Below are 11,070 nucleotides of genomic sequence, written 5' to 3' on the forward strand. Positions count from 1 at the left end.
CTTAGGTCACTAGTACAACCAATGATGGGTGTGTGGAAATAATGGGACGGGGGACCAAATAGGTTCATATCCTCCTATTGTAGGTGATGAGTGTCAACTATTATGCTCGTTGCTTAGCTTTTGCTATTTTCACAAAGAGAACGTAGTTCCTTGAGATTCCTTCACAAACAAACCATAGGAAAAGGATCGTTTCAAATGTCAAATAACTTTGCGCTTTTAACCTTCCAAACTCACCATGGGAAGGCCCGCCCTCCAATACCTTTTTTTTATTGCCCCGTCTTTTTAATTGCCTCTGCAAACCAAAATGATATTTATAATTATCAACGCGAAAACATGCTCATAAAGAACACACGTCCTCCTTTTACAAATGTTGGATGGAAATGGCAATTATTACATTCTAAACTTTGGACGACTGCATTACATAATTTTGCAAGGGTAACGCACTGATGCTGGAGTTACGCAGCCCATTGCAGGTAGACTAGGGCTTTAACTACATGGTTTCTGAGGATAAAACCTGGCATGACGGTGAACATGACAGACACGGTTGGGTGTTTGCCGGGCCAGTTCTGTTGTGAGAATTCCTCATCTGCGGAGTCCGTGTCCTTCCTGTTAATCATTTTCATGAAACTGGCGTCAAAGACAGAGCCAGGCGCGATCCATAGGATCTCCGCCGTGGGTTGGAATGAGAACGCGAGTTTGTGTAGCAACCAGGTCGCTTTGGCGAGCCTCCCGAACATCATCGATAGCCCAGTATCGCAAGTGCTGCCATCCTCTGCTTCAATGGCGTCCTCATTGACACAGGGGTCTTTGTCGATGTTGATCCACCGTCTGCAAACGGTCTCACAGAGTTCATCTATGGTGTCTTCGTGCTTGCTTGTGTTCTGCCGTAGGAATGAGCCAAGCTCCTGGGAGAGGCAACTCAACTTTGTGTAGCAAAACAGACGAAACTCCTCGTCCCCATCCGCGGCGATCGCGACAGGTTCCGTTCCGTCACATTCCTTGTATGCCTGGAACCACTGCTGTCTGCGAACTTCAGGCGGTTGGAATCTGGATCCACCTGGTCTGTCTGCGTCGAAGCTCTCCATCTCGAAGCCGCGGAAGAAGGCTCTGCAGATGGCAGCTTGCAGGGCCAGGCGTGTGGCTGCAGCTTCGTCGCCCTGTTTTATCACAGCACCCAGCGGAGGAACGAAGACGATGAAGAGCTTGTGCTCCGTTTTTAGTGTGGCGAGAAGCTCCTTGGTAAAGGCCTGACATTCGGTCTGCGCCGACCTCACGGCTGTATGCAGCATAGGGGGAATCGGCATACCGTCTTCGTAGGAGAGCGTCTCGGTCACTGATTGCTTGGCATTCAGCAGCTCGACCTGTCGCCTCATCGCTGAGTTCTCTCCCTGCAGCTTGCGCACCTGCTCCACCAGGGAATTGTATTCATCCTTCTGTGCCGACACCCGATCCGGAATCAGATCCTCCAGATCCAAGCTCAGCTTCTGAAGCTTAGCCTGGATTTGCTGAACAGAAAGCTCCTCGGCTAAGCAATCCTCTAGCCGCTCAAGCAGATATCGCCTCAACTCCAAATCTTTCAAAGGTGGAGATGCTGCAGCTGATCGCTTGCTGAAAGGAAGTAAGAAACTTAGGACCGTTTGAACCAGAGATTGCTGAGGCAGCCTACTGCCATTGCTCAAGGGATAATCGATAGTCTCGGAGTATGAGGTTGGAAGGCCAGATCCCAGCCGCATAGAGTCGCGCCGCAGAGGCTCCATCACCGAGCCTGTGGGATGATTGAATTATGTTACGGTTGCAACTTACACGTTCAACTTGTGATAGTTTCGTCAACGCCTGAACGTGATAAGCTTGAGCCTTGAAAAAGCAAGGAATCGTGCCAACTGCCAAGAATCAAGAAGAAAAGGGAGTTGCTAGCTCAAGCAGCGTGCCTACAAGTTGAATGAAAACAACTCTTGCCATGTAGGCTGTCTCTAATTCCTTGACCCCCAAATTTCTCCTCGACGGTAAAGACTCTTTCCTCGAAACTGCAAATTGCAGAAGTTTCCGAGTTCGAGTCTATGATGACCCGCGCACAGGGAGGCTTTAAAGTTTAGACCTCACCATGGGAACTTGGAAGCACTTTTCACGAGTCAATGGAATATACTTAACCATTTAACCAATTTTCTTTCCAAAAACCATGGTGAAATTTTGTGTTAGAGACCCCAACCATAGCTCATCCACAAAAGTCCCCACATGTCCATCAACATTTGGTCTCCCTCCACAAAAATGTGTTCTATCACCTGTGTTCTCCTCCTACATGTGCACAAGCCATGTAACCACAATGGCTTTTTCGAAATCACCATGGAAAGCTCTTTGAGAGCTCATGTGGAAAGGCTATCATAGAAACTTCGTATGAAAATGCATTTTCAGTTCTTGACACTTGTGGACTATGAGTTATGTGACGTCTTTCCATTTCAATGCTACTAGCATTTTTTACGATAAATCTATGCAAGAGGGGGTGTTAAGGTATATATGAAACACCAATATCACTCTATCTAGCATAAATTCTAAATCACACAAGGTGTGAGTATTACATGGCATAGCCACACTCTCTCTCCAACCAAACATTCAATTGCATGTGCACTTTGCCGAATGCACATAAGGTGAGGATGAAGTATGTATGATGTGACTTAAGACATGAAGTTGAGAGATGTACACTCCCTCCCCTTCTCCACCCTAGGCATTGCTAAAAATATCCCTTTATAAATATCTCTATAATGTGACTTAAGAGATGAAGTTGAGAGAGGTACACTCCCTCGGCTTCTCCACCCTAGGCATTGCTGAAAATCTCCCTTTATAAATATCTCTATAATGACCATACAAAACCCTACCATAACTTGTGCAAAAGTTCTTGAACATAAGGATAATGGATATAGAATACCATCAAATGTAAAAATCTTTGAATGCATACATCTTTGAATCCATATATTTTCAAGCTTGGAATCTTCATACTCTTTTAACAATCATTGGTGTTTAAAACTACTAGTGCACTCAAACATGTGTCCTTTCTCTATCTCATGCAAAAGTGTTTGTAGACCTTCCTCCCTCTTTCTCTCTTTGTTTCTCTCCCCCCCCCTCTCTCTCCCTCTTTGTTTCCCTTTTCTTTCGCTTTCTCTCCTTCCCTTTCTCTATTTCTCATGAAGTCCCCCTCTCTCCCCCTTTTTCTTTCTCTCCCTTTTTCTCTCTTCCTCTCCCTCCCTTCCATAAATGTAATGATACCACTTCTTAATGGTGTAAAGGATGGCTAACATTTGCTGCTCATAGACATGAAGTTTCCTTTCTTTGTCATCTAGCTTCCTACTTTCATAAGCAATAACTCCATGATCTTGGCATAAAATAGTCCCAATATCATGAACATTAGCATTAGCAAATATTATAAACTCTTTGGAAAAGTCTAGGCACACAAAAATAGGTGCTAAAATAAGAAGACCTTTTAGCTCATTAAAGCTCTTCATGTTTGTAGTATCCCAAAAGAACGGTTCTTTCTTCAATCTGTTAGTGAGAGGAACTAGTACATGGACATAATTCTTGATGAATCTCTAATAGAAAGAGGATAGTCGTAGAAATCCCCACAATGAAGTAGAATTTTTTGGTATGGGCCAATCCTTAATGCACTATACCTTCTTTGGGTCCACCATGATTCCTTTCTTACTTGCAATGTGACCCAAATATTCTACCTCACTGCCCATAAAAGTACACTTACTTTCCTAATAAATGAGTAAAAGATGTGTTACATTAGCATCCTCCTGCCTTTTGTACTCTACCTAAAGTAAGCTAATTTTCTAAACTAAAGGTGAGACTTTTGTTTTATTAGTCTGATGCTCTTTCCGCAATCAAGGAGTAGCACACCTTGGTAAAGAAGTCCACAAAGGAGGGCAAAGACTAGTGCTGAGAGGTAGTGATGAGCACATGGAGGCAGAAGAGGTGGTGATCTATATCAAGCTCTGTGCATAAGTGGAAATAGTCCAATGCCCTAGCATCCAAGTGCATGATGCACATATACTCCCTTCAAGATGCTACTATCAGACAAGATGAATGAATTGATACCTTGACATAACAACTCACAGAATCAAGGATGGAGTGCAATTGACTCTAGCAAGATGTGCGGCTCTACTTATCTTCCTTAGAAATCTTGCTATCCAAACTCTACGCTCACCAAATCCCACAATCTCCATAGTGGGCGTGCATGGGCCTTTAGCCATAGCACAATAATCTCCATTACTCCCCACTCCCAGACCTACCTCGATTTCCTTCCAACTCGCATCCCATCCAAATTTACCTCCTACCCCATTCAAAACTGTAAATCTCAGCTAGTCTACCACTATTGGCTCTATCGAATCTTGGCTCCAATCCCACACTTGCAACACTAGACCTTGCACAAGACACTCTTGTTTGAGAAGACAAAGGTGCCATCAAAGAATGACCCATATGGGTTCAAGTCCCTTCTCTAGCTTGCTCCATGTTGAGCACCACTAACAAAACTAGAACTTGGATATTGGCTTGTTAAATCAACATACAAGGAAGAATCTTGAGTGGCTACATTGATTGTTGATTTGCCATATATGAACCAAAAATGGGTCCATTAGCCCAAAGGCTTTGCATGTTGCCATCATAATGATATTGAACCCCGATTCACTATTGAGGAGAATATCATTAATAACTTTTCTCCAACATCGAAAAAAAATGATCAGTATGGTCAAATTATACAAGGGACCTCCTACTACATATTCCAAATTTCTTCAGAGATTGCTTTCGCTATCAAAGCCATGACCTCCTATGCAATCTATGTAGGAGAATCGAGTTGAATCATGCTTAAGAGATGGTCCTTGAATGTTGGAACTAGATTTAGTGAATGACCCAAAGGAATAGTAATGGAGAATGGAAGACACCCTGAATCTACCGCAAATTTCTCCAGACTAGATCCAATCAATCTTGCAAGAGCTATAAAGGAGGATCTAGTTGAATCATGCTTAAGAGATGGTCCTTGAATGTTGGAACTAGATTTAGCAAATGACCCACAGGAATAGGGATGTAGAATGGAAGACACCCTAAGTCTACCCCAGATTTTTGTGAGGACTAGATCTTATCAGTGGTGTGTCTGAAATTTTGATTTGTTAAATCTCCCAAAGTTATGGGTTCTGATGCCATAAGAAACAGGATTGGGCTACGGATCTTACATTGCCACTGATTCTATTCCTGACCATCTTGCCACTTGATGACACATCACCTCTTGTTCTACCCATGATAGACATGTAGGATTGTCTAATGCACTTTGAGATTTTTACCAAAATGGGTCACCACATGTAGTGCTAGCTTCAGAATCACTTGTATTTCCACAGTACTTACAGAAGGCATGGATTCTTTCTCCTATCCTTTTAATTTTTGGGCATCATATGCTTGGGTATTTGAACATTTCGCAAGCTGTTAACACGCTTTCTATATATTGTAAAAACATTGATGTCTCCTAGAGCACAAGGAAAACCACCCCAACCAGCATCATTTACCTTCGCATCCCATGCAAGGAATCAGATAATATTGTTGAGTATAAGTAACTACCGACACCCACATCATCGATGGACTACATGAGTTGTACCGGTGATAGACCTTGATAGTGTGACTTAAAGTCTTGCAGATCTACACTGATGATTGAGACCACAATTGACAAGCAAGTGGCTTGAATTATTGCACTTAGTATACTAGAGCACCTTCATGTGTGGTGTATTTGCGAGCTCCCTCTAGGGATGTGTGGCCCTTATCCTTCCTCAAATACTTATTTGGCTTCTTTTCTACCTCCTTCTTAGAGTCCTCCTCTTTACTACTACTATCCTCCTCACTATTTGAATCCGAATCTGAGTTAGTGTCCTCCAAACTAGGACCTTTGTCAATGGACTTTCTTGACTTCATTCACATTCCCTTCTTATGTTTAGAAAGCAACACTGACTTTGTTAGCTACCAAATCATCTATAATTAGTGCATAACAAAGATCACATTGTAACCCACAAACATACATAGAGTGAAGCATTTCACCCCAATAGCTTATTAGTGAGAGTAGGAACTATGCCCAATAACACCCAAAATGGAGAAGTGTAGCTCTAAACAATAGAATCAGCTTGCTTGAAACTCCACAAACAATCCCACTTGTAGATGCCACTCCTATCCTATTGAAATTGCTTAGCAAATGTTGCCTTCGCTCACACATAGGTAGCTCATCCTTGCTCTTCTGCAAGCCATGTTGTGCCTTCTTCTATATGTAGGATTCAAAGGCTACCCTCTTGTTGCACTAGATCATTTTGATTAGGAAAAATAATATCATAAGCCACCTTGAACTATCGGATAAAGGCATCTCAATCCTAGGACTGAGATTCTTTAAAATGAGGAAAATCCATCCTAGGTTCCATCTTGCAACAAAAAGGAGGGATACTGTGCCAAATAATCAAAACAAAAAAGAATAATACTTGTTTAGCTAATTTGAGTGGGTTTTTAGGGGATAGGCAAAACATATGGAAATTTCCAAGCTAGAGGAAGTGATTGCAACTGCTTATAAGGGTGCAATGAGTCTTGAATTCCATCCTCCTCGAGCTCTTAATCACTCTAGGAAATATGCAAACCATGAATATCTAAAGTGCAAGATTTCCTTGGATCATGCCACAAGTGACATTCAACCATAGGAGTAGTGGCGGGTGTTGTCAAACCTTGAGATCATGTGCACATGTAGATTCACCAACGAAGGGAAAGATCATTGTGGTCACCAAGTGTAACTGAGCTTGAATACACTAAACAAATACAGAATGTTGTGGTACCCAAACTTGACATAGAAAGATTCACATTGAAGGCACATTACTTCATTGCATGAAAAAAACATGAAGAACTGAAAGCAAAGACAAGATTCAAAACAAAAATAAAGCTTCATTACTATTCTCAAAATACATAATCATTGGGCTTCATTGCTATTCAAAACAAAATGTTCATCGGGCTTCATTATTATTCTCAAAATACATAATCATCAACATCATTTCCATATTAGAATACATTGGAATACATTATAATGACTACATCCTACTGAATTAACAAATGACAATAGACATGACTCTAGACACAACTCATGACTCCTTGAGATGTGTCTCCTAACTCCTCAATATTTGGTCAGCTCGTTGTCCAATGCCCAATAGAATAAATGTGAGCATTAGGAGCAAGTAACCAAAACTCTTCTTGTAAGCCCAAGTGGATCTTTGAGCCACAATAATATTGATAAGTAGAAGTACCCATGTGTCAAACATACCATAATCAAAGGAACAAACTCTAGTGGCAAAAATATTCACATAGACATAATGAAACATATTCCATGAAAAAACCCACTAGCAAGGATATACAGTAACAAAAGGGACACTACAATGTTTTTTGAAAGACTTATTTGTACATAATATTGCATTGTAAAACCTCCATGGCATTCTAGATCCTCCATCAACACTTTCAAACTGCATGGTGAATTTACCCAAGAGAATGCAATGGACAACTATCCATTCATAAAGATGGATCTTTTAAGGTGCAATCTCAGAAAGATCGACATGTAATCTTGTGGGTTGTTGATGATGGTTGTGGGAACCTAGATACTATCGTTATTCCATAGTGAGAATGATAGTTTCAACATGTGGGAATGAACGTAATCCTTAGAATGCATAGACTTGCACCAATATTTGTACTTGTTATTATAGCTCCAGGTCTTACTATTGAATCCATGGCATAAATTCTTATAAAACTATGTAATCCTTTTTTAGATAGTTCTACATTTCAAAGAAAGATGATAGGGTTATTTCCTTCAATTGCAATAAATGAGAGGGAACTCATGCCTATCTGACAGGATAAAGGGCAGTGCTGCCCGTGTTCACCCGTAAGGGCCAAGCTGTACATAGTACATATACCTATCTAAAACATTATCAAGGTATACTCTTTAGTACCACAAATCTTGTGTCTCTATCTCTTCTCTCTCTCAACTTGCATCTCTACACAGAAGCTCCATTGCAGCTAACTCAACAAAGTGGTATCAAAGCTTGGTTTAGGCAATCAGGAGCTTGGCATTTCTTTAGGTGCAGAAGCTTGAAGTTGAAGAAGAGTTCACTATGAAGAGTCTACAGGAAGGGTAGCAAGATTTGAATCTTGTTCTTGAAGCTTGACGCTTCCTTCTTCATTTGAGCTTGTTAAGCCATCATTGGCAAATTGGGGACCCTCCCCATCATCTCCAATACTTGGACCAGTATTCCAATCTCTTCAGGGTTGAAGGGATCATCAGTGTGGGTATCCAAATCTGGTTTTTAGCATGCTTAGGACCTATAGTAGCTCCTCCTCCTGCTCCTCTTCATTTAGCATCATGGTTGTGTTCCATACTTTGCATCTAATGCTTAACATTGAGCATTGAAGTGTAGTATTACACTTGGGGCTGATATACATTCAGCTTTAGGTATGAAATACATAGTATTTGGATCTATAATAAATAGGGCAAAAGCTATTTCTTGAGTAAATAATGCTTATGATTCACTTACGTGATGACTATCTCATGCCCATTTGGTGCTACATGACAATGTTATGTCCATGATTAGAGATCACTTTGGGGTGATTAGAGTCATCATTTTGCTTGGTTTTGACAGAGATTTGGCTATTGGAATAATAGGGCTGAATAAAATCATGGATTTGTGTATGAAAGAGGATATTACAATATTTACTTATCTTAGTTTAACTCCATTTTCGGCTAGCTTACCACTTTGAAGTTCAATATTGATGATGAGCTCAAAGCTACATTCTTGCTTTACACTCTCCTAGAGAGCTGGGATACCTTTAGGACTCCTATGAGCAATTCTAATGTTATGCTTTTGTATGTTGATGTAGAGAGTGCTCTACTCATGGAAGAAATGATTCTGCAGAACAATGCATCCAGTAAGTCTTCTAGTGCTTTGCATATTAGAGGCAGATCACAGCAAAAAGGAAAATCTGATAGCAAGGGATACAGTAAATCACGTGGTAAGGATGTTGAATGCCATCACTGTGGCAAGAAGGGTCACTTCAAACGTGATTACTATAAATGGAAGAAAGAGAAAGGGAAGGGCAAGAAGACAGATGATAGCAAAGAAAGAGAGTCAGCCTGCAAGGAAGAGAAGAAGAGAAGTGTAAAGATTGAAGAGGTGAATGTAGTTAGCCACCATGAGAGCGATAATGGGAATGATGTACTCTTTGTCTCTTCATGTTTTAGTGCACATGCTTTGATAGCCAATATGGATGATGACATGCACACGTTTGATACTTTCATGCAGTCTCAAGGCTTTCAGAAAAGTCAAGTTGATCAGTGCTCATACACCAAGAAGGTAGCAGATGGCAGCCTGATTATCTTGGTTCTGTATGTTGATGACATGCTCATTGCTAGTAGGGATACTCATGCATTGGATTCATTGAAGCAAAATTTTCATGACAGCTTTGACATGAAGGATTTGGGTGATGCCAATCACATTCTTGGGATGCGGATACTTAGAGATTGATCAAAGGGGTCACTCTATCTATCTTAGTAGGAGTATGTATCCAAGATTTTGAAGTGTTTCAATAGGGGGGGAGCAATCGGAGTTCCATTGCCTCCATATGTGAAACTCAATGCAGAGGATAGCCCTACATCTAATGATGAAAAGGATGAAATGGCCAAGATTTTGTATGCTTCAACCATTGGTAGTTTGTATGCTATGGTTGCTACATGTCCAAACATTGCCTTTGTAGTGGGAATAGTTAGTAGGTACATGGCAAACCCTGGCAAGAAGAATTGGAAAGCAGTGAAAGGTATTATGAGATACCTCAAGGGCACAAAGGATATGTGCATCTGCATTGGTAAGCAGAAGGCATCTATCATTGGCTTTACAGATGCAGGCTATGCTAGACATGCGGACTGTAGGAAGTCAACTTCAGGGTATGTGTTTACATTCACAGGAGGATTTGTTTCTTGGATATCCATTCTACAGATGTGTGTTACACTGTCTACTACCGATGTAGAGTATGTGGTTGCTACTGAGGCATGCAAAGAGGCCTTATGGTTATCATGTTTGGTTGTTAAGCTTGGTATCACTGAGGTTCCTGTTCTCCACTATGTGATAGTCAGAGTGCTATCATGTTAGCACGGAACCTTGTCTTTCATGCAAAGAAAAAACACATACATGTGAAGTATCATATCATCAAAGAGATACTCGACAATGAGAGCATTGAGCTAGTCAAGGTGCACACTCATGATAACCCTACAAACCTTCTCACGAAGGGTCTTCCAGTAGAGAGGTTTGCCCATTGCCGGCAAATGATGGGTATTGGATAGGTATAGTCTCTTCAGCTTTGTACATACTTAGACCTAGCTAATTCTTTTCCTCTACCTTTGGGCACATTGCCTTTAGGGGGGAGGTTGTTGGGATAAAGGGCAGTGCGCATGTCCGCCCATAAGGGCCAGGCTGTACATAGTACATATACCTATCCAAAACATTTTTGAGGTACACTCTTCAGTACCACAAATCTTGTGTCTCTATCTCTTCTTTCTTTCAACTTGCATCTCTACACAGAAGCTCCATTACAGCTAACTCAACACCATCAAGTTCATGTACTCAAAGTATAACAAAGCAAATTCTCATCTCCTTTATCAACACTATCCATAATAAAATATTATCTAACAATCCCTAGCATAATTTCAAAATTATGTCATTTAGTATACCCACTTTAATATTTTGAGGAACCAAAATTGTGTTATCATTCAAGACCCTTGAACAATCCATGCATAATGGAATACATATATTAGAATATATCAATATAATGCGGTCATGCATGGAACCTTTGTAAAAAATGATTTGAAGGGAGAGCTTCACCTTGTCCATTTCATTATTGTACCATCCCTAAGATCTCGTATCCACTTCACAAAATCAAACCTAATTGATTTGACCCAAGCTAACACAATGTACTTGTTTTGCATTGATTGTGTAAAAAATAAAATTTTCTATAATTTATAGAAGCATAGAGCCATGT

The 11,070-nt window shown here is 40.8% G+C and overlaps 1 protein-coding gene across 1 annotated transcript; it reads right to left on the reverse strand.

Moving 5' to 3' along the window:
• Positions 1 to 293: 293 nt before the first annotated feature.
• LOC148019437 (protein GRAVITROPIC IN THE LIGHT 1-like) lies at positions 294 to 1,992 on the reverse strand. The gene has a single exon (XM_087661068.1). The coding sequence runs from the start codon at positions 1,755 to 1,757 to the stop codon at positions 456 to 458; it is 1,302 nt and encodes a 433-aa protein (XP_087517194.1). The 5' UTR covers positions 1,758 to 1,992; the 3' UTR covers positions 294 to 455.
• Between the last annotated feature and the right edge of the window lie 9,078 nt (positions 1,993 to 11,070).

Source organism: Lygodium microphyllum, chromosome 20 (genome assembly GCF_053477565.2).
Source record: "Lygodium microphyllum isolate KBCC chromosome 20, Lygodium_microphyllum_v1.1.10, whole genome shotgun sequence".
NCBI classification, from domain to species: Eukaryota; Viridiplantae; Streptophyta; class Polypodiopsida; order Schizaeales; family Lygodiaceae; genus Lygodium; species Lygodium microphyllum.